Source organism: Haliotis rufescens, unplaced genomic scaffold (assembly GCF_023055435.1).
Source record: "Haliotis rufescens isolate VD_foot unplaced genomic scaffold, xgHalRufe1.0.p SCAF_45, whole genome shotgun sequence".
Taxonomy (NCBI): Eukaryota; Metazoa; Mollusca; class Gastropoda; order Lepetellida; family Haliotidae; genus Haliotis; species Haliotis rufescens.
The window spans coordinates 794,162-821,983 of NW_025964168.1; the positions used below are offsets into that span (position 1 = coordinate 794,162).

Below are 27,822 nucleotides of genomic sequence, written 5' to 3' on the forward strand. Positions count from 1 at the left end.
CGGGGGCAGCCTACACCTCTTAATCATGAAATGAATATTCTGAACTACATTAAAACCTACAATAAAACCTACACTAAATCAATACCAAAGCATAAATAATCATTTTACTGGTTCATTAATGAACAACTAGTGTAGAACATTCTGTAACTAAAAATTAGAGGAATGACAATTTACTACAGGAAATGAGAAAAAGACTCAGACAATAAGCTGAATAATACGTAGAAAGTTCCTGACTTAGTAACAAATGCAGCAGAAAAAATGTATGTTTTACAAAGGTTAAACAAAATAAAGAATGAGAAAAATAAATAATTAAAAAAACAAATGAATATTTAAAAGAAACAAAAAAAATATAGATTGAACAAAGGGAAAAGCGTAGAGAATATGACAGCTTCGTCACATCTCTGCCCTGTCCAACCCCCTGGCTACAGGTCACTCACCTACGTCACATCTCTACCCTGTCAAACCTCCCTGGCTACAGGTCACTCACCTACGTCACATCTCTGCCCTGTCCACCTCCCTGACTACAGGACACTCACCTACGTCACATCTCTGCCCCGTCCACCCTCCCTGGCTACAGGTCACTCACCTACTTCACATCTCTGCCCTGTTCACCTCCCTGGCTACAGGTCACTCACCTACGTCACATCTCTGCCCTGTCTACCTCCCTGACTACAGGACACTCACCTACGTCACATCTCTGCCCTGTCTACCTCCCTGACTACAGGTCACTTACCTACGTCACATCTCTGCCCCATCCACCCTCCCTGACTACAGGTCACTCACCTACGTCACATCTCTGGCTTCTCCATCCTCCCTGACTACAGGTCACTCACCTACGTCACATCTCTGCCCCGTCCACCTCCCTGAGTACAGGTCACTCACCTACGTCACATCTCTGCCCTGCCCACCTCCCTGACTACAGGTCACTTACCTACGTCACATCTCTGCCCTGTCCACCCTCCCTGACTACAGGTCACTCACCTACACCACATCTCTGCTCCGTCCGCCCTCCCTGACTACAGGTCACTCACCTACATCACATCTCTGCCCCGTCCACCCTCCCTGACTACAGGTCACTCACCTACGTCACATCTCTGCCCCGTCCACCTTCCCTGACTACAGGTCACTCACCTACGTCACATCTCTGCCCCGTCCACCTTCCCTGACTACAGGTCACTCACCTACGTCACATCTCTGCCCCGTCCACCTCCCTGACTACAGGACACTCACCTACGTCACATCTCTGCCCCGTCCACCCTCCCTGGCTACAGGTCACTCACCTACTTCACATCTCTGCCCTGTTCACCTCCCTGGCTACAGGTCACTCACCTACGTCACATCTCTGTCCTGTCTACCCTCCCTGACTACAGGTCACTTACCTACGTCACATCTCTGCCCTGTCTACCTCCCTGACTACAGGACACTCACCTACGTCACATCTCTGCCCTGTCTACCTCCCTGACTACAGGTCACTTACCTACGTCACATCTCTGCCCCGTCCACCTCCCTGAGTACAGGTCACTCACCTACGTCACATCTCTGCCCTGCCCACCTCCCTGACTACAGGTCACTTACCTACGTCACTTCTCTGCCCCGTCCACCCTCCCTGACTACAGGTCACTCACCTACATCACATCTCTGCTCCGTCCGCCCTCCCTGACTACAGGTCACTCACCTACATCACATCTCTGCCCCATCCACCCTCCCTGGCTACAGGTCACTCACCTACGTCACATCTCTGCCCCGTCCACCTTCCCTGACTACAGGTCACTCACCCACGTCACATCTCTGCCCCGTCCACCTTCCCTGACTACAGGTCACTCACCTACGTCACATCTCTGCCCCGTCCACATTCCCTGACTACAGGTCACTCACCTACGTCACATCTCTGCCCCGTCCACTTCCCTGACTGATTACAGGGCACATGCCTACGTCACATCTCTGCCCCGTCCACCCTCCCTGACTGACTACAGGTCACTCACCTACGTCACATCTCTGCCCCGTCCACTTCCCTGACTGACTACTGGGCACATACCTACGTCACATGTCTGCCCCGTCCACCCTCCCTGACTACAGGGCACATACCTACGTCACATCTCTGCCCCGTCCACCCTACTCATTACTACAGGTCACTCACCTACGACACATTTCTGCCCCGTCCACCCTCCCTGACTACAGGTCACTCACCTTCGTCACATCTCTGCCCCATCCACCCAACACTGCAACCCTCCTGATCACATGTTCCGGTAACAGGGCTGCACTTCCCTGCACACTGACCACAAGTCTCAGAACACCCGTCACCATATCTGCCTTCGTGACATTCTGTCGACAATAGTCAAGCTGTTGAGAAACTCATTTATGGAAAAAGTTACACCCTTGTAACACATTAAAAGTGTTGTCAATAAAACACCACCATGTAGTCGACTGCTTGTTTGAGCAGGTATGAAAAACGTTTCTACCAAACAAAAGTTCGTTTATCAGTATTGATACAGTAAAGCCAGTTTTACCTCCTTGACATATTGAGCCCGTCCCATTACAGGCCGGCCTATCCTTCTTCCGCACCAGGCGTAATCAAACAGTCACAAGGGTTATAGTGGAATGTAAGAAATGCACAAAGTTACAGACACATAATTATGTAAATTAGATATTTCCAAAATATTGGACCTTCGTTTGTTTGATGCAAGACGTATTGTCTCTGAGTTGATCCAATGCAAAACACAAACGACTGTGATACCTTGGTGACATGTCATCCCTTGCCATCCTGGTTCACATCCATCCGGGCAGTCGCCTGACGTTTTGCTGCAGATGGCGTAACCACGACACTGGCCACATCTAGAGTTGCACTGAGCCCCATAGAAACGGTCCGTACACTCTGCGTGGTAGACAGTTTACATTGTGGATATGGTACGTTGAGACGACAATACGCACACCTCCTCAAATTCAATAGTCTTTTTTATGACGAGACTTTATGTGCTATTACGCTCATATCTTTTAGTTTCGGTCGTTAGGAAACTTAAACTAAATCAACTACCTCTTTTTTGTGGAAAAATTCTCGAATCTATTTGACTAATTGTCACGTCAGTGGATCAGATGGATTTCCTGTTATATGTCTATTTATTTGATTACAATATTTCCTGTTTATTTTGTTATGTATCTGTATACCAGTTTATTGTGTGTGTATTCTTATAGACACATTGATTGTCGCGTACTAATAAAAGTATATCTTTTGAAATTGTGTTTTTCCAAGCGGCAAATTTTGCCGTGGTCGTGGTAACCTAAAATAAAAACGGTTCCGCCTAAGTATTGAACTCTTTTCAAATTCTTTGTGGCAATAGTTTGTCAGTCACTCTCCTTCACATGATGATCATAATCCTTAGTAGAAATATAACTAGTGTTGTGAATGTGTAAATGGAAATATGTATAATTATATTTAGAATAGAATGATCACAAATTATATGGATATTAATGAGTGGACGTTTACTGCAGCATGTGCCTCCGGATTTGATCATGACATTGTTCTAAGCCTTGTTGTCAGCTTATAAATCATGATTTCATTGTTCAGTTGGCAAGCTTTAGTCATATATCATACATAAGCTGTGGGACCGGTCATACAGAATTCACTCCCTCCCTCCCTCCCTCACTCACTCATTCACTTACCCACCAAAACACCCACTCACTCACATTATCTTATATTTTGCTATGTTACATCTGTTCTTATGTGCAGCAATGACGTGTGGTCCTGTCCTGGACACTCAGAGAGTACACACATCTTGTGACAAAAGCTGACTCACCTCCACAACGACTTCCTCCCAAGTTGCCCTCACAACCAAGGTGACAGGAGCCGTTGTAGGGACTGCAGTTCTTGTGACCACCTGAACACTGACCACACCGCCCCTCACACTTCAGGCCGTAACTGCCGGACTCGCATACTTGAAACAAAACAGATCTATATGACTAAAGCAAGGGAAATGGTAAACACCGAAATGGACGTGAATCTAAGATGCCTTCCTGCACACTGACCACACCGCCCTACAGCAAGGGAAATGGTGAACACCGAAATGGACGTGAATCTAAGATGCCTTCCTGCACACTGACCACACCGCCCTTCACACCGCCCTACAGCAAGGGAAATGATAAAGACCTTTACTTGTCATTGAATAAAATCTACCGGGATGGCAAACGTGGCTTATTCATTGATACCAACATTCAGATCTAGATTCATGCTTATTACATTTGTAAGTGCGACAGAATTAAAACACCAAGCACCTGTGACACTGCCACAAGATGAAAACATGAAGAAGGCATAACTGACATATTCGGGCCATCACTATCAAACGGGTGTTAGTATACCGGGTTTTCTAAAATGTTACCCCATTGATCTTTGATTGATGAATGTAGAAGAGGAAAAACATACATTAAGAGATATGTTCTGATTTGTTTCAAAGTTATGGTACAGAAAGTAAACACAATCAATATACTGCAAAATAACATATTGGGGACTCGGGTGCAAGGTTGCTTCCTTCATTTCGACACTCCCTGTTCTGACTGCCTGACTACAGGGTATCACAACATGTAGTGCCGTTATGTAAACTCACATTGCTGACAGTCCCTCCCTTTTCTGCCTGCCTGACTACAGGGTATCACAACATGTAGTGCCGTTATGTAAACTCACATTGCTGACAGCCCCTCCCTGTTGTGCCTGCCTGGCTACAGGGTATCACAGCATGTAGTGCCGTTATGTAAACTCACATTGCTGACAGTCCCTCCCTTTTCTGCCTGCCTGACTACAGGGTATCACAACATGTAGTGCCGTTATGTAAACTCACATTGCTGACAGCCCCTCCCTGTTGTGCCTGCCTGGCTACAGGGTATCACAGCATGTAGTGCCGTTATGTAAACTCACATTGCTGACAGCCCCTCCCTGTTCTGCCTGCCTGACTACAGGGTATCACAACATGTAGTGCCGTTATGTAAACTCACATTGCTGACATCCCCTCCCTGTTCCTCCTGCCTGAGTACAGGATATCACAATATGTAGTGCCGTTATGTAAACTCACATTGCTTGACATCCCCTCCCTGTTCTGCCTGCCTGAGTACAGGATATCACAACATGTAGTGCCGTTATGTAAACTCACATTGCTTGACATCCCCTCCTTGTTCCTCCTGCCTGAGTACAGGATATCACAATATGTAGTGCCGTTATGTAAACTCACATTGCTGACATCCCCTCCCTGTTCTGCCTGCCTGACTACAGGATATCACAACATGTAGTGCCGTTATGTAAACTCACATTGCTGACAGCCCCTCCCTGTTCTGCCTGCCTGACTACAGGATATCACAACATGCAGTGCCGTTATGTAAACTCACATTGCTGACAGCCCCTCCCTGTTCTGCCTGCCTGAGTACAGGATATCACAATAAGTAGTGCCGTTATGTAAACTCACATTGCTGACAGCCCCTCCCTGTTCTGCCTGCCTGAGTACAGGATATCACAATAAGTAGTGCCGTTATGTAAACTCACATTGCTGACAGCCCCTCCCTGTTGTGCCTGCCTGACTACAGGGTATCACAATATGTAGTGCCGTTATGTAAACTCACATTGCTGACAGCCCCTCCCTGTTCTGCCTGCCTGACTACAGGATATCACAACATGTAGTGCCGTTATGTAAACTCACATTGCTGACAACCCCTCCCTGTTCTGCCTGCCTGAGAACAGGATATCACAACATGTAGTGGCGTTATGTAAACTCACATTGCTGACATCCCCTCCCTGTTCTGCCTGCCTGACTACTGGGTATCACAACATGTATTGCCTTTATGTAAACTCACATTGCTGACTGTCACTCCCTGTTCTGCCTGACTACAGGGTATCACAACATGTAGTGCCGTTATGTAAACTCACATTGCTGACAGTCCCTCCGTGTTAGGCCTGCCTGACTACAGGTTATCACAGCATGTAGTGCCGTTATGTAAACTCACATTGCTGACATCCCCTCCCTGTTCTGCCTGCCTGACTACAGGATATCACAATATGTAGTGCCGTTTTGTAAACTCACATTGCTGACAGCCCCTCCCTGTTCTGCCTGCCTGACTACAGGATATCACAACATGCAGTGCCGTTATGTAAACTCACATTGCTGACATCCCCTCCCTGTTCTGCCTGCCTGACTACAGGATATCACAACATGTAGTGCCGTTATGTAAACTCACATTGTTGACAGCCCCTCCCTGTTCTGCCTGCCTGACTACAGGATATCACAACATGTAGTGGCGTTATGTAAACTCACATTGCTGACAGCCCCTCCCTGTTCTGCCTGCCTGACTACAGGGTATCACAACATGTAGTGCCGTTATGTAAACTCACATTGCTGACATCCCCTCCCTGTTGTGCCTGCCTGGCTACAGGGTATCACAGCATGTAGTGCCGTTATGTAAACTCACATTGCTGACAGTCCCTCCCTTTTCTGCCTGCCTGACTACAGGGTATCACAACATGTAGTGCCGTTATGTAAACTCACATTGCTGACAGCCCCTCCCTGTTGTGCCTGCCTGGCTACAGGGTATCACAACATGTAGTGCCGTTATGTAAACTCACATTGCTGACAGCCCCTCCCTGTTCTGCCTGCCTGACTACAGGGTATCACAACATGTAGTGCCGTTATGTAAACTCACATTGCTGACATCCCCTCCCTGTTCCTCCTGCCTGAGTACAGGATATCACAATATGTAGTGCCGTTATGTAAACTCACATTGCTTGACATCCCCTCCCTGTTCTGCCTGCCTGAGTACAGGATATCACAACATGTAGTGCCGTTATGTAAACTCACATTGCTTGACATCCCCTCCTTGTTCCTCCTGCCTGAGTACAGGATATCACAATATGTAGTGCCGTTATGTAAACTCACATTGCTGACATCCCCTCCCTGTTCTGCCTGCCTGACTACAGGATATCACAATATGTAGTGCCGTTATGTAAACTCACATTGGTGACAGCCCCTCCCTGTTCTGCCTGCCTGACTACAGGATATCACAACATGTAGTGCCGTTATGTAAACTCACATTGCTGACAGCCCCTCCCTGTTCTGCCTGCCTGAGTACAGGATATCACAATAAGTAGTGCCGTTATGTAAACTCACATTGCTGACAGCCCCTCCCTGTTCTGCCTGCCTGAGTACAGGATATCACAATAAGTAGTGCCGTTATGTAAACTCACATTGCTGACAGCCCCTCCCTGTTGTGCCTGCCTGACTACAGGGTATCACAATATGTAGTGCCGTTATGTAAACTCACATTGCTGACAGCCCCTCCCTGTTCTGCCTGCCTGACTACAGGATATCACAACATGTAGTGCCGTTATGTAAACTCATATTGCTGACAACCCCTCCCTGTTCTGCCTGCCTGACTACTGGGTATCACAACATGTATTGCCTTTATGTAAACTCACATTGCTGACAACCCCTCCCTGTTCTGCCTGCCTGACTACTGGGTATCACAACATGTATTGCCTTTATGTAAACTCACATTGCTGACTGTCACTCCCTGTTCTGCCTGACTACAGGGTATCACAACATGTAGTGCCGTTATGTAAACTCACATTGCTGACATCCCCTCCCTGTTCTGCCTGCCTGACTACAGGATATCACAATATGTAGTGCCGTTTTGTAAACTCACATTGCTGACAGCCCCTCCCTGTTCTGCCTGCCTGACTACAGGATATCACAACATGCAGTGCCGTTATGTAAACTCACATTGCTGACAGTCCCTCCCTGATCTGCCTGCCTGACTACAGGGTATCACAACATGTAGTGGCGTTATGTAAACTCACATTGCTGACATCCCCTCCCTGTTCTGCCTGCCTGACTACAGGATATCACAACATGTAGTGCCGTTATGTAAACTCACATTGTTGACAGCCCCTCCCTGTTCTGCCTGCCTGACTACAGGATATCACAACATGTAGTGGCGTTATGTAAACTCACATTGCTGACAGCCCCTCCCTGTTCTGCCTGCCTGACTACAGAGTATCACAGCATGTAGTGCCGTTATGTAAACTCACATTGCTGACTGTCACTCCCTGTTCTGCCTGACTACAGGATATCACAACATGTAGTGCCGTTATGTAAACACACATTGCTGACATCCCCTCCCTGTTCTGCCTGCCTGACTACTGGGTATCACAACATGTAGTCCCGTTATGTAAACTCACATTGCTGACTGTCACTCCCTGTTCTGCCTGACTACAGGGTATCACAACATGTAGTGCCGTTATGTAAACTCACATTGCTGACAGTCCCTCCGTATTCGGCCTGCTTGACTACAGGGTATCACAGCATGTAGTGCCGTTATGTAAACTCACATTGCTGACATCCCCTCCCTGTTCTGCCTGCCTGACTACAGGATATCACAACATATAGTGGCGTTATGTAAACTCACATTGCTGACAGTCCCTCCCTGTTCTGCCTGCCTGACTACAGGGTATCACAACATGTAGTGCCGTTATGTAAACTCACATTGCTGACAGCCCCTCCCTGTTCTGCCTGCCTGACTACAGGATATCACAACATGTAGTGCCGTTATGTAAACTCACATTGCTGACATCCCTTCCCTTTTCTGCCTGCCTGACTACAGGGTATCACAACATGTAGTGCCGTTATGTAAACTCACATTGCTGACAGTCCCTCCCTGATCTGCCTGCCTGACTACAGGGTATCACAACATGTAGTGGCGTTATGTAAACTCACATTGCTGACATCCCCTCCCTGTTCTGCCTGCCTGACTACAGGATATCACAACATGTAGTGCCGTTATGTAAACTCACATTGTTGACAGCCCCTCCCTGTTCTGCCTGCCTGACTACAGGATATCACAACATGTAGTGGCGTTATGTAAACTCACATTGCTGACAGCCCCTCCCTGTTCTGCCTGCCTGACTACAGAGTATCACAGCATGTAGTGCCGTTATGTAAACTCACATTGCTGACTGTCACTCCCTGTTCTGCCTGACTACAGGATATCACAACATGTAGTGCCGTTATGTAAACACACATTGCTGACATCCCCTCCCTGTTCTGCCTGCCTGACTACTGGGTATCACAACATGTAGTCCCGTTATGTAAACTCACATTGCTGACTGTCACTCCCTGTTCTGCCTGACTACAGGGTATCACAACATGTAGTGCCGTTATGTAAACTCACATTGCTGACAGTCCATCCGTATTCGGCCTGCTTGACTACAGGGTATCACAGCATGTAGTGCCGTTATGTAAACTCACATTGCTGACATCCCCTCCCTGTTCTGCCTGCCTGACTACAGGATATCACAACATATAGTGGCGTTATGTAAACTCACATTGCTGACAGTCCCTCCCTGTTCTGCCTGCCTGACTACAGGGTATCACAACATGTAGTGCCGTTATGTAAACTCACATTGCTGACAGCCCCTCCCTGTTCTGCCTGCCTGACTACAGGATATCACAACATGTAGTGCCGTTATGTAAACTCACATTGCTGACATCCCTTCCCTGTTCTGCCTACCTGACTACAGGGTATCACAACATGTAGTGCCGTTATGTAAACTCACATCGCTGACAGCCCCTCCCTGTTCTGCCTGCCTCACAGCCGCTCCTGCACTCCCCCGTGGTCTTGTCACAGATCTCCGTCACATTCAGGCAGCGACAGGACTGGGTACAGTTGACTCCGAAGTGACCATCTCTGCACTCTAGAAAAACGAAGTGTATTGTTAAATTTTAGCTTTCTTACAAAATAGATCAATACAAGTTTAACATAAATATTTGACATTCGACAAGCGTAAGTGTTCCTAAAGATGAAAAATACACAGACTTTGAACCTCAGTTGATTATTGGAAGCCTGGTGTCACAGTCTAGTCTGAGGATTATGTACTGATGGAAACAAAGAAGGGGACGTCTTCAGTATAAAGGAGAGCAATTACACCTGACACAGTATGTTCTCGAGAACACAACAAGACGTTTCTCTAACGACTGCATCTTAACACAACGGTAACTTAGGTTTATATGCTCTTCCTGTTTGGTTTAATCATATTTTTATTTCAAATGAAAATTGGGATCGACAAACAAAACAGCGCTTATTTGAATACCTCTCCATACATAGAAATCAGGTAACAAACATAGTCAAGGTGTATACATACATAATATTTACACAAAAATACCTTGATGTTTAGTTATCAAGTATGATCAGAAGTGTCCGGTTTTGATAGTAAGAATGATGGGGTTATACGTAATATTAAGTACTACATACTATACAGAAGATACATATATATTATATGTGAGGGTTTGGTGTATTTTGTAAGTTTAAATCTGCCAGAATTTGTGATGAAAGTATCTCTTGATTTGCATCAGTTGATAGGCCGTCACATCTGCAAGGTACTGTATTCAGATCATATCCTTTTTATGTAATGTAATGAATTGCAAACAAAGAAGAAGTGTAGCGGGTGACCACAGGAACAACCTGGGCTGTCAGTTATGAATCTAGCGAATGTATGTCTGTTCCCCAGTACAGTATAACCAGTTTGTCATGAGGATTGTTCCTGAGTTCAACGAACACTACACTTCAATTAAATATTCGTACAGTGCAGGATGATAACAATAAGGTTTTCAGATTTTATTCCATACCAAATAAAATTCAGACATGTCCTAAGAGTTGGGAGAACTGTACCTGCTCCTTCGTGATCTTCAGAGTACAGTAGAAAAACGGAAGATCAGATCTAGATGGGTATATATTTGTATTTTACCGTCACACCGATCTCCCTGCCACTTCTCTTTACAACCGGTCTTACATCTCCCGTCAGTTCTACGGCATCTGGGGTTACCTCCCTTACACTGGCCACACACACCTCCACACTGGAAGCCATAGCGTCCTCTGGAACATCCTGTGGGGTAGAACATGAGACAATGGTTACCTCCCTTACACTGGACACACACACCTCCACACTGGAACCCATAGCGTCCGCTGGGACATCCTGTGGGGTAGAACATGACACAGTGATTACCTCCCTTACACTGGACACACACACCTCCACACTGGAAGCCATAGCGTCCTCTGGGACATCCTGTGGGGTAGAACATGAGACAATGGTTACCTCCCTTACACTGGACACACACACCTCCACACTGGAACCCATAGCGTCCGCTGGGACATCCTGTGGGGTAGAACATGAGACAATGGTTACCTCCCTTACACTGGCCACACAAACACACACACTTCCACACCGGAACCCATAGCGTCCTCTGGAACATCCTGTGGGGTAGAACATGAGACAATGGTTACCTCCCTTACACTGGCCACACAAACACACACACCTTCACACTGGAACCCATGGCGTCCGCTGGGACATGCTGTCGGTTAGAACATGTCACAGTCTTTACATCCCACAGATGCTCTATTGGGGACATGTCAGGGGACTTAGCGAGCCAGTCCAATGTCCGTATGCCTTCTCGTCGGAGATAATCAGTGACGACCTTCGCAGGATGTGATTAGGCATGGTCATCATTCAGTTTAAAATTTCTGCAGATAATTCCAGCGAATGGAACGACAGGACGCATACCAATATTATGACGTCACACCCTCATTGTGACCCCCAATATATATGAGGTCATAGTCAGATATAGTCAACATTAATCCTCTTTGTGTCCTCAACATCTGAAATATGCTTTCTTAGTCAATATCCATCATGTTTTCTGCGCATTCCGTTGTCACACATGCTTTGAAGATTGTTGTGACTGCAACTCTACATTGTACGTACACATTATAACCATATGCTATATGGGTTTGACATCTGGAGGTGATCACTCCGACTGCACTACTCACGTGTTTGACAGTCCAGTCCTGTCCGTCCATCTTCACACCCAGAGACACACTGACCTGTCTTCTTGACACAAACTTCATCAGGATCCTTACATTTACACTTCCTGTCACATCGGACACCAAACCAGAAGTTACTGCACTCTGTAACAACAACAGTCAACCATCCACGAGAAGTCTTGTACAGACAACACATAACAGTCAACAATCCATGAGAGGACGGAGCTCTTGTAAAGACAATATATAACAGTCAACAAAATAAACAAGAGTATGAGATTCCTTTTAAAGGTTTATTCTAAGTATTTTCAACTAAACAAAATAAAAAGTGTTATGGGTTCGTTTGTTGTCAGACAATAATTATTCCACTATTCATCCGTGTCAGTGTCATTACATATCATACAGTAAAGTTGCTGTTGTAAGTCACCAAAAGTGGTTAAACTGAAATCAGAGCAGTCCTCATATCTTTGGGCAACATTGTGGGCCGTCCTGCATCCCATGATGCGATGCCTACAAGCGGAGTCACCCAACCATTGTAAACAAGAGTCATCAGAAGATGACAAATTCCCCTGTCCCCCACAAATTCGAAAGATGAAAAAGCCTCTGTTACTTTTTAAGTCGAATATGAAGAGAGAATTTCTATCAACTTGTTGCCATGGAAACAGGAAAAATTAATAGTTTGTTAATATCTTAATAGGAAAAAGCACCACTTCAACCTTTGATTTATACATGTACCAAGTTTGGATGGAAAATGTTGAATAGTTGTTTAGTTGTGCTCTGGAAACGACTCCTACTTCCGTTTCTGCTAAGGAACAGGTTTTGATGAAAAGTCTTTCACAGCTTTGAAGTTGTGCTCTGGAAACGACATCTTTCAGGCGTCGACTATACCCCCTCCCCCCCCCCCCCCCCCCCCCCGCGCATTATATGTCGGGGAAAACAAAACGTAAATGATCAAAACGGAAATATGTGTATTGGCATCACATATATAATCTGTGTTTGATTGTGGAGTAATTTCAAAAATGAAACGGAAAATAAAGATATATAAATATTTATTTTGAAGTTTAAAGGACTCCATATGATGTCACATGATCCGTTCATTTCTCAACAAACTTTAAAAAATGACGCTTTCAAAGTGTAAACTTCACTTTTTGCACTGATACCCATAGAAACGGTCCGTACAATCTGCATGGTAGATAGATTACATTGTGGACATGGTACGTTCAATAGTCTTTTTTATGACGAGACTTTATGTGCTATTACTCTCATATATTTTAGTTTCGGTCGTTAGGAAACTTAAACTAAATCAACTACCTTTTTTTGTGGAAAAATTCTCGAATCTATTTGACTAATTGTCACGTGAGTGTCACAGATTGATTTCCTGTTTTATGTCTATTTATTTGATTACAATATTTCCTGTTTATTTGGTTTTGTAAATATATACTAGTTGATTATGTTTGTATTTTTATAGACACATTGATTGTCGGGTATTAATAAAAATATATCTTTTGAAATTTTGTGTTTCCAAGCGACACATTTTGCCGTGGTCGTGGTAACCTAAAATAAAAAAAGTTCCGCCTAATTATTGAACTCTTTTCAAATTCTTCGTTGTAAAAGTTTGTCAGTCACTCTCCTTCACATGATGATCATAATCTTTAGTAGAAATATAACTAGAGCTCTGAATGTGTAAATGGACGCTGTGATCTTATTCAACATCTCGTGAGTATTTATCCCCAAAACATTTCGTTCTGTTTCGGAGACGAGTCTGAGACAATCTTACACACGCGAATAATATACATGTAAGTTGAAACACTAAAGAGATCATGTAGATTTGTAACCTTTCTAGCATGTAACTTGGATTAAAAGTAAACCTTTGTCATGATGTCCTTAAGTATTGCAGCACTTTGTTAATGTCTCCTTACGTTTACAGAGCGGGGTCATGAATCCTGGATCACACTTGGCACACTCTCCTCCTAACTTCGCACATGGCACTCCTCCCTGACATCTCCCACACCTGGATGTACAGTTGAAGCCGTAGGTCCCGTTCTGACATGCTGTGAAGTGAACCCTATGGTTAAAGCACGAAAACACCTGCCTCCTAGTGCGTTGACGTTGTAATAGTTCAGGGCAAAACTATACTTTATTACACTACACATGTGGGTGAAGCAAACTTTATTACTTTTATAATGCCGAATTTGAGACTAACCTTGAGTTTAATTGGGATAGGTTTGAAATCAAATCCGTCAAAAGCGTGACCATCAATTGAAAATTCTCGAACAGGCTGACAGGCCGGTCCACCTAACTGCCCTTTCCCTTAACTTAAGGAACGAAATACGTCTTAAAAATAAACTTTACACGAAAATAAGCAGTTTGTGGTAAATAAGTCTCATTGTAATATCGGTTCAGTGTGTGATTATCCATAAGTCCGTGTAGCAATAAAAGGATTTGGGGTGTGTAATGGCGTCACTGTGGGCCAAACATCGCAGAGGAAGTACAGCTGGGTATGTACAGCTGTTGTTAGTTTGACTGCAGTATGTTGCTACATGCCCTACGTTAAGCAACACGTGTACATGTGCTGATGATTGTTCACTCCTGGACGACTTTGTGTCCACTGTGGCACGGACTCCCTGTTTAGGAAATGTTTGGGAAAACCCCATAGCATGAGAGACGGTTAACATCATCTTGCCATTTCTCTCCCATGTAATATGTTCAAATATCCGACACCGTTAAATGATGCATATGTTACTCTTACGCGTGAACCCACTATGAATCACTGTGCTTGTTTGGTCAACGAAATCGCTTGCATTGCATATTTTGTACAACTCAAGTCTAGAATGATTGGGACCCGTGAAGATTCCGGGGTAGAAAAGGTCTTCAGCGACCCATGCTTGCCGTAAAGGGTGACTATGCTTGTCGTAAAAGGCGACTAACGGGATCGGGTGGTCAGGCTCGCTGACTTGGTTGATGCATGTCATCGATCCCAATTGCGTGGATCGATGCTCATGATATTAATCACTGGATTGTCTGGTGCAGACTCGATTATTTACAGACCGCCGTCATATAGCTGCAATATTGCTGAGTGCGGCGTTAAACAACAAACCAACCAACCAACTAGAATGATTGGGCAAGTCTAGATGGCCTCAGCTCCTGAAATTAATCATTGTGGTGGTCTCCATTTGGATATTATTATTTTTTATTTTGTATATATAAACTATTTTAAAGATGATAACTTCATTTCTGGGACTAAATCTTTGTCTTATTTTGGGATTGAACCTGTAGGTGTGTCAGGAACCCAATCTTTCTTTCAGATTCTGAGATCACAACAACTGTTGAGAGTTCATTATGATAATGTAACAAATCTATTATGTTTTATGATGATATCATTATCTTCACAGCTACTCATATGATGTACAATAGATATATCACACGCTTGTTAATTAGTAGATAAACATACTGCGTTTTCAATATAGAGCTATGTTGCCTGTAGGTTGATGGTTGTCAATTTGAATTAAGGAAACACCGATGATTTTTTTATGGCGTACAGTCTCTGACCAAGAACACCCAACAGATGCTCTTTTGGGGACATGTCAGAGGACATAGCGAGCCTGTCCAATGTCCGTATGCCTTCTCGTCGGAGATAATCAGTGACGACCTGCGCACAATGTGATCTGGCATTGTCATCTTTCAGTTCAAAATTTCTGCCGATGACAACAGCGATTGGAATAACGACATGACGCAGGATTTATTTCATACCAATATTATGACGTCACATAGCTCACTGTGACCTTATAGATATGACGTCATAGTCGGATATCGAAAAGAGCAATGCTCTCAGTTTTCTCAACATCTGAAACATGCTCTCTTAGTCAATATCCATCATGCTTTTTGCCCATCCCGTATTGTCACACCTGCTTTGAAGATTGTTGTGACTGCAACTCTACATTGTACGTACACATCATAAACATATGATAAATGGGTTTGACATCTGGAGGTGATCACCCCGACTGCACTACTCACGTGTTTGACAGTCCAGTCCTGTCCGTCCATCTTCACACCCAGAGTCACACTGACCTGTCTTCTTGTCACACACTTCATACGTTTCCTTACATTTACACTCTCTGTCACATCGGCCACCAAACCAGTAGTCACTGCACTCTGGAACAACAACAGTCAATCATCCACGGGAGGTCTTGTACAAACAACACATAACAGTCAACAATCCATGAGAGGACGGAGCTCTTGTAAAGACAACATAGAACAGTCAACAAAATAAACAAGAGTATGAGATTCCTTGTAAAAGGTTTATTCTAAGTATTTTCAACTAAACAAAATAAAAAGTGTTATGGGTTCGTTTGTTGTCAGACAATAATTATTCCACTATTCATCCTTGTCAGTGTCATTACATATCATACAGTAAAGTTGCTGCCGAAGTCACCAAAAGTGGTTATACTGAAATCAGAGCAGTCCTCATATATCTGAGCAACAGTGTGTGTTGTCCTGCATCCCATGATGCGATGCCTACAAGCGGAATCACCCAACCATTGTAAACAAGAGTCATCAGAAGATGACAAACTCCCCTGTCCCCCACAAAATCGAAAGAACAAATCATCTGACTGTTACTTTAAGTCCTACTTGATGAGAGAATTTCTATCTAATCTGTCTGTCCGTATACAAGAGTAGTTCTTGAGCTATTAAAACAATACCATGGAATTGGGATTCGGAAATTTGTATTTCTATGTCAGGTACACGCCACTATGAACAGACTCAAAGTCAAACTTGTTGCCATGGAAACAGGAAAAATTAAGAGTTTGTAAATTTCTAAATAGCAAAAGGCACCTTCTATTAATACATGTACAAAGTGTAGATACAAAATGTTGAATAGATTTTAAGTTGTGCTCCGGAAACGACATCTACATTGTACCTCCCTTTCAGCTGTTTATGTGCTGTCACAACAAATTTTAAAAAACCACGACGCTTACAAAGCATAAACTTCACCTTTTTACGTTTACACGATTTTGGACAGGAACTAGTTTTCACGGGAAGTCCCCATTGCAACATTTCCAAACGGTGTCCCTTGCTTACCATGATCAGGATCATGAGAATTTGAAATAATCGGACAACATCACGAGGAAAACTAAATATCTGTTATTTCCCATTCAATATGAAAAATCAAAATCCTAACTCGACCATCAATAGACATGTGTTTTATGTTGAGTTACAGTTATTTCTGATTCTAAATATATAAAAAATAACTCTCGTTGTTTAACAATGCGTTTTGGAGTCACTGCATTCCAGTGTTACTGGAGACGTAAATCGGCTAAAATGTGCCCCACGGTGAAATTGGCATCCATTAAACTCCATAACCACAAGCTTCGGCGTTTACACAATGCAAACTAACCCACTCCAGTAAACCGACATGAAATTTATTTCTGAAGTAATTGTATGACTAGATCGTGTAATGTAAGGCAATTCCTCATGTCTGACTGGCCTGGTACTCTGCTCAGCACAAGCAATTCCAAGACACCAAGGTGTCGGATCAAAGTCTTAATACAAACCTTTACACAATGTTCCATTCCACTTGTCCTGACAGCCACGGGTACAGCGCCCATCTACCTCGTTACAGTTCTGATCCCCTCCACCACAATGTCCACACGTCTCCATGCATCCCTGGCCATAGCGTCCCGGGGAACAAGCTGTAACGACATTGTAGGACCTTGGCATCACAATGAAATGGTTTTGGGTCACTGTATTCCAATGTTACTGGAGAAGTAAATCGCCTAAAATGTGCGCCATGGTAAAATTGGCATCCCTTAAACTTCATAACCACAAGCTTCGGCGTTTACACGAGGTTAACTAACCCACTCCAGTAAACCACCATGAAGTGTATTTCTGAAGTAATTGTATGACTAGATCGTGTAATGTAAGGCAATTCCTCATGTCTGCCTGGCCTGGTACTAGGCTCAGCACAAGCAATTCTAAGACACCAAGGTGTCGGTTAAAGTCTTGATACAAACCTTTACACAATGTTCCACTCCACTTGTCCTGACAGCCACGTGTACAAGTCCCATCTACCTCGTTACAGTTCTGATCCCCTCCATCACAATGTCCACACGTCTCCATGCATCCCTGGCCATAGCGTCCCAGGGAACAAGCTGTAACGACATTGTAGGACCTTGGCATCACAATTAAATGTTTTGAAGCATGGGTTGTATAACACAAAAAAAGATATTTCAATTCCATCCCTGACCCATCACTTTTAATTTTACACACTTCTTAACAAAATAAATCCGTCATGGGTTGAAAGATGAAGCAACATGCACTTACTTTCCTGACAGCCAGTCCCAGTATATCCATCAGCGCACCCACTCTCACAGTGTCCAGTGGCTTTGTCACACACCTCGGATGTGTTCCTACAGTAACACCAGTAATTACAGCCAGGCCCGAAACTCCCGTCAACACAGCCACTCTCACAGTGTCCAGTGGCTTTGTCACACACCTCGGATGTGTTCTTACAGTAACACCAGGAACTACAGCCAGGTCCGAAACTCCAGTCAGCACACTCTGATAAGAAGAAACAACTTTTGATTAGTATTTTAATGTAAATGAATAGAAAACACATTAAAATATTATAAAATTGCTATGATTGCCACATAAGTAAACTTCAAGTTCCCCAGACATGGCTCATCACACAAAACATCCTATTTGAACTATTTGTATGTCGATTTAAGAAATCCGTAATATGCGTTCATTACCATATATTTCCACTTCACACAGATTGAGAATGTATTTCGAGTCGGTCAGTGTTGGCAGCTGAACAGTGACACGTTGTCCAGATGTAGGGGTGTCACAGCTGATGCTGACAGGGGAGCTGGGAGGGTAGTACTGGCTCTGATGGCAGAGATGACTGTCTACACGTACAAAGAAACCTCTCATTCGTTCTGGAGACAAAACAAATCCAATATATATGAAGGCGTCAACAAGAGGGTATAACGTGGTAATCGATGTCGACTGAATCGAAAACTAACTGTCTGGTTAACCCTGTGCATGTTTCATGGGAAGTACGTGTTTTTAACGTCAATAACATCAAGGGATCATACAAGTGTAACTTTGATGTGTTTGTTTGGTAGTACGACTAGTCCTGTGACAATGCGATGATCACCTTCATTGCGATCAGCACACTCCAAGATTAAACGTTTGGAAAATATATTAAACGGAAACTGCACACTGTCAATAATTGTCGAGAAAATTAGTAACTGGTAATATTCTAATCATATGTCCCCAACTACAGTGACCAGTTTTTCATGATAGTGTAAACAGAGTATTTCAGTTTTGATCTGGTTGCATATTATTTCTCTTGGCTTTTTTATGGAACATTATTAGAGGGGTCAGTCGTGATTCATTACTGTAGAATGTGTCAAGTGTACTTGCGTCTATTTGAGAAGAATATTGTGAGATTGGTGATGAGGTGTGTCTCTCCCAGGTCCACTGTCCACCAGGCGGATGGCCGGCCTGTCGCGGTATGTGTGCAGGTCCCTGACCAGTACCTGCTGCTGGTCACACCGTCCACAGCCAGGGAGGAAGTCTTGTACTCACACACTTTTCTCTTGGCAGCTGTTCTCGCCGACCAACAGTCACTGATAGTGCTGCTTTGTTGTGTTGGTTTGTTCAGAGCGATGTTCCCTGGTAATAAACATATTGCGTGTGTTTTAGTGATTCCATTGAGATTAACTCTTTGTGAAAGCAGTAATGTACCATGAATTTGGAAATTAGTCAATTCTGATTCAGAAGTATTGGTAGACAATATCCACCTCTGATTGCAACAGCCGATTCGACGGCCGTATCCTTTGTAGAAAAGTGCTTGTTTCTGGTCATTGTTGGTAGACATATAAATAACAATGTACACTGACTACAATAGTAACGGTATGTGTCGCAATACAGTTGGGCAGTTAACACGACAGAAATCGACTGAGAGAGTGTTACTCACGTTACACTGAGCGTCATGACGTCGCAATAGTGGCGTGCGGTGTATGTGTAGAACTAAACTTGCAAGATTTTCTCTTTTCTCTTGAGGTTCGCACACTCAACGCCTGTTGGAGTACGAGGTTGCTGTGCTACACACGTTCAATGCCTGTTCATATGTGAGCACAGTATTATGAGTGAGTGAGTGAGTTGGGTTTAACGCCGCTTTTAACAGTATTCCAGTTATATCACGGCGTGTCAGCTTAATGTGGGTGGAAAGCCTGAAGTGATGCATGTTTCAGACGTTTACCACTTCGGTGAAACCCACGAGCACGGGTATGGTGCTGACAAACCTAGAAACATAATCGGGGCGAACCGGGATTCGAACCCCCAAAGATAGGTTTCTGGCGTGCCAGAGGGACGAAACTCTGCACAGCGAATCGCGGCGCCTTAGACGACTGGACCACCCGTGCCCCCGCACAGTATTATGAAGTACAAATACACACTAGCACCAAAATTGGTTTCCACAGTAGTATCAGTGTATTCAGTTCACAACAGGACAATTCAAGTCGACAACACTTCCAAGACGTTGGACAGAACCAAAGCTCAATGTCTCTTCGCTAGTACCAACGCGTTCGCGTCATATTTAATCATGATAGAATGGCGATAAACACATTGTGTGTCAATGTAGGGCTACTGTAGGTTGACTGTAGATTTAACCGTGCTGTATTGAATTTGGAACTGAACGTGCAGAGTTAGGTTTCAAATGTTAAAATAGCGCGGTTAAACCTACAGGTTACCAATATGTAGCACCAATACCAATATTGAAAACACAGTATGTGCATCCTTAAAATCACCTGGATAATTCATCAACGTTGTATAATTTACTATGGCGCCGATACATTTTATTATGAACGTCTATATGATTGTGAACCTCGTTATCTCGAACTCGACTCCAGTATGTCGAATTAATAGATGTCAGGCTGTAGTCCGACAGTCTCCTCATTTGGACCTGGGCCCCGTTCCACAAAGTTATCTCAGCGCTTAGTCGGTCGTAACTCCCATTCTTTAACACTGACGTACGGCAGTCGTAGCACTAAGATCGCTTTGTGGAACGGGTCCCTGGTCTAGTGGTGTTACATTTGTTATGTGGCAGTGTATTTTATAGTTTAACAGTGATTGTAGTTGTGTTGCATTGTTTCTGATTGGAGTCGGTAGACGTTCATTGCATTGTGTTTGGACGGTGATCAGTCGAAAGTTACTATATTCAGATGCTCGTGTGCAAGCTCCTCACTGCGATATCCCGTTCGCGGAGCTCTCTGTACTACCGCTGCCACCTGTGAAAGCTCCCCACTGTGATAAGTGGCTACAACCATGCTTGGAGTTGAACTCGCAACCTGCTGACCGTTATGTTTACAAACAAGTGATGACTGCCGTGATTCCGAATACTCTTACCCATGCTAAATTATTTCCTTTGTTTGTCAATTTGAATTTCTATTTCATTTCAACTAGCATGTAATTAGTGTAGTAGTAATAAAATAACGGGGAAGTTAAGAGATTTCTGGTTGCAATCTCGAACCAACCAGATCAAACAAACAAAAAGTAAATTCATCTGGGAAATATGGTCAGTCATAAATCTTTTCGAAATCCACTATGATGGCATTCCAAAAGACATAATCGCTGTCGTACTAGTTTTCATGTGAGGATCGCTCACCTTCCCTTATTCCCTACCTCGCTTGACAAGTGTAGCTGCTGTGTAAATACATATTAATATCACTGACTTTTGCTATCACCACTGTATTTTTGCATTTGATACTGACAGCTGCCTTCATATTATTTATTGTGATATGTAGTTTTTTTGCTTTCTACAACCACTCTTTCGTGGTATTTTGTATTGATTTGCAAAATTTAACTTAGTTAATTTTGTAATACATTTGTTGATTGTATACCCTTGTTGGTTGTTTGTTAATTTCACTCTAGGTTCCTTTTTCGTACAGATTTCTGGGTTAACATATTGTTTATTGGGAAATCGACACGTAACACATTATACTCGACCAACTTTGGAAACCTAGACAAACAGTAAACAAGGTTCATAACGAACAAGCTTATAACGAATTGTCGGATAATAACAAACTGTTTTTGTTTGGCCCGGTCATATCTGTATATTTTATCATATATAACGAACACGCTTATACCGGATGTTCCCCGGGACTTCGAGTTAACCAGATGTCACGGTACATATACCAAGATGATCTGACAACGGACCAGCACCATCGAAAACTCGCATACGTTATTTTCTTTCAAGACTTTGTGCTGATCCGTTCACGACGGACAATAAATTAATACGAGTGAGTAAGCAGGTTTCATTTTAATGTCACTTTTAGGGAAAACAAACTAGTCAGGTCCCAGACGTGTAACATTTCGAGGAATCCCGCGTACTTATAATTATACTGGGGCAGTGGTCGGAATCATATCGTTACTGGATCGCGATGCGACTTCACTCATCGCCTCTTACAGCATGAAGGGGCGGTCGGGTAGCCTAATGGTTAAAGCGTTCGCTCGTCACGCCGAAGACCCAATTTCGATTCTCGACATGGGTACAATGTGTGAAACCCATTTCTGCTGTCCCCCGCCGTGATATTGCTGAAATATTGCTAAAAGCGGCGTAAAACCATACTCACTCACTCACTCACTTACAGCATGAGCCCGATAATGAAACCACTCATTACCAATATTTAAAACTTCAAGGAAATCTACCATGGGTCAGTGTAACTGACTGAAAACGTGCTGTATGCTTTGTATAAGTGTCTGCTATGAACACCTGCATTATTTTCATTCCACACTTTATCAAGGGCAGGAGGCACAGTTGGCCCAGTCGTCTAAGGCGCCGCGATTTGCTGTGCAGAGTTGCGTCACTTGGGCACGCCAGAAACCTATGATTGTGGTTTCGAATCCCGGTTCGCCCCGATTATGTTTCTAGGTTTGTCAGCACCATACCCGTGCTCGTGGATTTCACCGAAGTGGTAAACGTCTGCATCACTTCGGGCTTTCCTCCCACATTAAGCTGACACGCCGCGATATAACTGGAATGCTGTTAAAAGCGGCGTTAAACCCAACTCACTCACTCACTCATTATCAAGGGCAGGATATGCTGTCCTTTTCGCGAACACCTGGTATCATCACTATGTGATAATGATTCATAAACACATGCTTATGACAGAGTCGTAATCAAAGAATCTACTCTGCTTTTTGGCAGAAATTTCTTATGAATATGAAAAGGGTTTTGTCGCTTTTATTTATCCTACGCGCCTATTCACTTCCGTCCATTTAGTTACATTAAAGAGTAAGACATGAACTCTCTAGGCCACTTCTTGCTTTTCAAGTGTAAGCTTTATAAAATGATGGTATGCATCTGTTTGTCATTCAACGATAATAATAGTTACTGAATTACGCCAGTGGCCTAACATTATTGGATAGTAGTACACTGGCTAGTGACACAACCGGGTCTCGAAAAGTCAAGGTGTTCTTGTTCAGCTTGTCTCATGGGTCCGCGTGTAGTACAACTGTGACTTGTAGGTTCCTGGTCTAAGAGGGTCAAAAGTGCAAACAAAATGTAAAGGGTAAAATAAAGAGAAATCACACTTTTGAATAATTTGGGCAAATTAAAAAAACCTAGATAAGCTACATTTGAGTTTTATAATGTATTGAGAGATTCAACCAGGGTTACAGTACAATGGGTGCGGTGTTTACTTGCTCACACTAAAGATAACACTAAGTCTTGTTTCAGAATAAACAGTTTTGTGTAGTTGTAGACTATCCAATAGGCCTTTGATAGTGTTTGTAAAAAAATGTTCCATGGTTAAAACGATGTAGATAATAGATACTAGTAAACAAATGTTTGCAGATTCATGTTATGTGAGTATAAATTATGTATTACGTCAATAATCAATTCACAACGTTTAAACGCAAAATGTATTAACATCAACAGAAATGTTATGGTCATTGCCAATTTTCTCTTCTTAGAATATTTGGCACGTAAGCAACAGCTTATGTAATGTTAGGTATGAGTGCGGATTGTGTATTTCTGACTCATTTGTCGAGAGTGTGGTTAACGTGGCTGAACTCACCAATACAGCATTGTGATTTATCATCCAAAATCATCGTTTCCATGACGTCACTTGGAAATGACATCACCAATCCCTCGGTCACTGAGGCTTGTTGTATGGAGGCGTATTTTATTGTTATATGTAAGATAGCTACGCAATAAATCGCAAAGTACAATGAATAACGAAGCGTGGTTTAATTTGCGATAAAACGTTGTTCTATCATGAAGTCATTTCTAGGCATTCGAATATGCGCTCGCTACTTGATGTCGTCGTACATAGGTCGAGCCGCCTCCGTGGTCTTGTGGTAGAGCGTCCGCCCGGAGAGCGGAAGGTCCGGGGTTCGATCCCCGGCCGCGTCATTACAAAAGACGTTAAAAGATGGAACTTGTTGTTACCCTGTCTGGCGCTCGGCATTAAGGGGTTAAAACAAGGACTGGTCGGCTCGGAGTCAGTATACTGTGTCTGAGTGGGGTATTCATGTTAAACTGCGGCATGGTATCTCAGTGAGCTAGCACTATAAATCTGCATCAGTCAGGACTAGTACAAGCAACCAAACACACACACACGTGCATGCACGTCGCTATATACGTGCAATAATCTTGGACGCGACGTTAAACCCAATTTCACCTCACCTCACATTGGTCGACTTTAGTTTTGAGAGGGAAACATCCAGCGAGTTGTTCCCCATAGATGCAGCTTGACAGCGCTGATAAGCGAAATGGTCGAACGATCTCACCGAATAGTGGGAAAGAAATGACAATTGGGAGGAATGGTGCAGATAATGGACGTGAAAATAGTGAGTAGACCAAAAAGGAAATGCTTTCAAGAATGTCTTTTTTAAGAACCGTATGCCAGCAACAGATATGTTACGCCTGTTTCCTACGGTTCAAAGAAAGCATGTTTGAAACATGAAAAGGTTGATAAATGTTGTTTTAAGTTTCTTTTTTCGGTTTATAAGTTAGATTAAGAACTTCCCCTAGTTTTTTTATGATATCTAAAACCTTTAACCCTCGGACGTGCTTATCCTACACAAAAACACTGCAGGGAGAATAAATCACCCGGGGCTGGTTTATTCCCCCTTCATTGTTTTATTGTAGATAATCAACTCCCACTCATCGTTTATTTCTTACACAATGGTTATAACTGTATAACATTGTTTCTGTTGAGATTCGGTAGAAGCACATTGTATTTGGAGAATGATCAGCTGCTAATGTAAGCAGTTGTGAGGAAGTTACTATATTTAGATGCTGGTGTGATGTGTAAACTTCAAATAGCATGGATGGATGTCAAGCACTATAGAAACATATGGAATATTCTGTGATGTGGTGGTACTGTGTGGAAAGTTCTGGGAGCTAGTTGAACTAAATAAGCGGAGCGCGCGTGAGCCTGTCTCATCTCACATTTCATCTGAAATTTGACCAGCTTTCATGTGAAGATTAGTTTCCACCCTGGATTCATAGCCTAGGCCTATCTCGGAAGCTAAGCCTACTGTTGCCGCGTGGTGATTATTATTCTTGTCATCGTCATTTCCACTGCTGTAACATTTTATACTGCATGTCCTTCTATAGTGTACGGCCATTGTAATTGCTGTGCAGTAATTTGTATTAATTTATACACCTTGTGAATTTTGAAATATAATTATTGATGGTATTCCAATTGGTGATTCTTCTTTCTTTTAAGTTCTTTTACGTATAAATTTCTGCGTTAACATATTATTTCAATTTTGGAATCGACACGTAACAAACGGCTTATCGGTACTTTTTAGACTCAAGGCGCTGATTATACTGTTTATAACAGTATGTTGCATAACCCTCGTGTCTTTTGATAACAAATACTGTATGTCAACACGAGTTGATAAATGAATAAAACTTTCATCAACGAGTGTTGATGTATATCATGTCAAAAGACACGAGGGTGAGATTCCGTATAGTATAACAGCAATGTGTCAAACATATATCGCATAGGATAGCAGTCATATTTTTAGAGCCATGAGCGGCCAAATCCAGGTGAATTTGCTGGGGATCAGGAGGCCCCAGCTTCCTGTAATCTTCCGGTGTTGGTTGACATTGATAGCCAATATTGAAACCATGCTCAGTGATTGACATGAAACACTGGTGGAATATGGCTCCATGTATTGTGTCAGTATTTACAATGTGTTCCACAGAGGGACAATAACTACTTTAACCACAGAGCCGTCAGTACTCTAAGTTGATATCAGCATCACACAAAACATACAGGCAGGCAAATAGTTATTAAAGCATCTAAAATTGAGCATACATATCAATTTCTTAAAGATGTTTACAATGAGATGCCTGATCATACGATATGTTTCATATTTCCTCATATATAAGGAGGAAATGTGCGTTTGCAAAATTCGTTCACACAGTCAAGCAAATTATGCCTGAAACTTAACCTTTTGTCATTATGGAATCATTTAGGACGTTCATTCTCATTGGTTTGTGATGAATTGGGTCTAGCAGTAAATATAGCCAAAACATATAAGTAGCTTTATTATCCGAATTTCAGTTTGAGCTGAAAAGGATTGTTTTTCCGAATATCAAGTACATGATTCTCAGTTTGGTTACCTTGGCTTAATATTTTCTTTAAATGGGGTGTGAAATCAAACAACAATCACGCTATTTGACAAATATACACCAAACCTGTTTTTTACCAGAGAAAAATCTCTGCTGGATATTAAATCCTGACTGATTTAAGGCAAGCGTAGCAGAATATATTCAATACGACCGGGATATATAAGATGAAGCGAAGAGAAAATACATACTATAGACAATTTTGTGAAAGTATATGTAGAATAACGCCATCACTACACTATTACTCATTAAATTAAGGATGTTTCCATTAATTATTGTTGATCCAAATGATAATACTTATATATTTATTTAAAATACCAAAAAATCAAAAGTGGGTATTCAATTCAATGTTCACATTTCAAGGGGAGTATTGCAAAGAAAGTGTAATTGGTTGAGTCATGTACCATATCTACAGTATACTTTATGTAGTAATGTATATCAGCATATTTGGAGCCAAGGGCATACAATCAGTCACTATTATGTAATGGCACTAAGACTGCGCAACCGAGAACAGTTTATCACATCTACAGTATACTTTATGTAGTAATGCATATCAGCATATTTTGAGCCAAGGACATACAATCAGTCACTATTATGTAATGGCACTAAGACTGCGCAACCGAGAACAGTTTATCACAGAAGGGTATGGCATTCAGAGGTTGTAGCTCACTTCCCTGTATTAGCTTGGAAGACGTAATACACAAAATTATTTATAGAAAACAAAGGCGTCTACATAAACTTGAGTGAGTGAGTGAGTTTTGTTTGTTTTACGCCGCCCTTAGCAATATTCCAGCCATATCACGACGGGGGACACCAGAAATCGGCTTCACACATTGTACCCATGTCGGGAATCGAACCCGGGTCTTCGGCTAACGAGCGAATGCTTTAACCATGCCTTGGATGAAACAGGATATATACCATCCCAAAATACATATTAAGAGTAATAACCTCTTTATTATTTAATGTAATTTTTATATGTTTATCCCAAACCACATGAGCTAGATAACCTCTTTAATTCATTATATAATGTCATTCTTAAATTTTATCATCGAAATAATGTCTGTAACGAACGGTGCCTAACTATATATGTGTGTAGGCCGAGTTGCAACAGTATATGTATAGATACATTATATCTATTCTGTAGTGTTGCGAGAAACGACTTTTAGAAGAAACTAACCCATTCAGTATAACGCATTTAGCAGATTGATCATTATTTTAGAGATACACTATGCAATGCACGTCATCAACAAATAACTTTAAAAGTACATAAATTTAATTCTCTCACTTTGACACCTCTTAATGACTGAAGGGTTAACGATGATTCTCAGCGATCT

General features: G+C 42.7%; 1 protein-coding gene across 6 annotated transcripts in view; it reads right to left on the bottom strand.

The window, feature by feature from the left end:
- LOC124117040 (multiple epidermal growth factor-like domains protein 6) overlaps positions 1-27,822 on the bottom strand; it is a 48,946-nt gene that overhangs the window by 16,889 nt on the left and 4,235 nt on the right. Inside the window, exons 3-15 of one of the 6 annotated variants that reach the window (XM_048383137.1) lie at positions 19,261-19,512; positions 18,585-18,770; positions 18,157-18,393; positions 17,847-17,984; positions 17,388-17,525; positions 15,850-15,987; positions 13,755-13,886; positions 11,845-11,982; positions 10,769-10,906; positions 9,581-9,718; positions 3,792-3,929; positions 2,735-2,872; positions 2,188-2,322 (exon numbers count right to left, since the gene is read on the bottom strand). In XM_048383137.1, coding sequence (XP_048239094.1) covers positions 2,188-2,322; positions 2,735-2,872; positions 3,792-3,929; positions 9,581-9,718; positions 10,769-10,906; positions 11,845-11,982; positions 13,755-13,886; positions 15,850-15,987; positions 17,388-17,525; positions 17,847-17,984; positions 18,157-18,393; positions 18,585-18,770; positions 19,261-19,512 — 2,046 coding nt within the window. The remainder of the gene's footprint in view (positions 1-2,187; positions 2,323-2,734; positions 2,873-3,791; positions 3,930-9,580; positions 9,719-10,768; positions 10,907-11,844; positions 11,983-13,754; positions 13,887-15,849; positions 15,988-17,387; positions 17,526-17,846; positions 17,985-18,156; positions 18,394-18,584; positions 18,771-19,260; positions 19,513-27,822) is intronic. The other 5 variants (XM_048383138.1, XM_048383139.1, XM_048383141.1 and 2 more) reach the window with 5 other exon arrangements.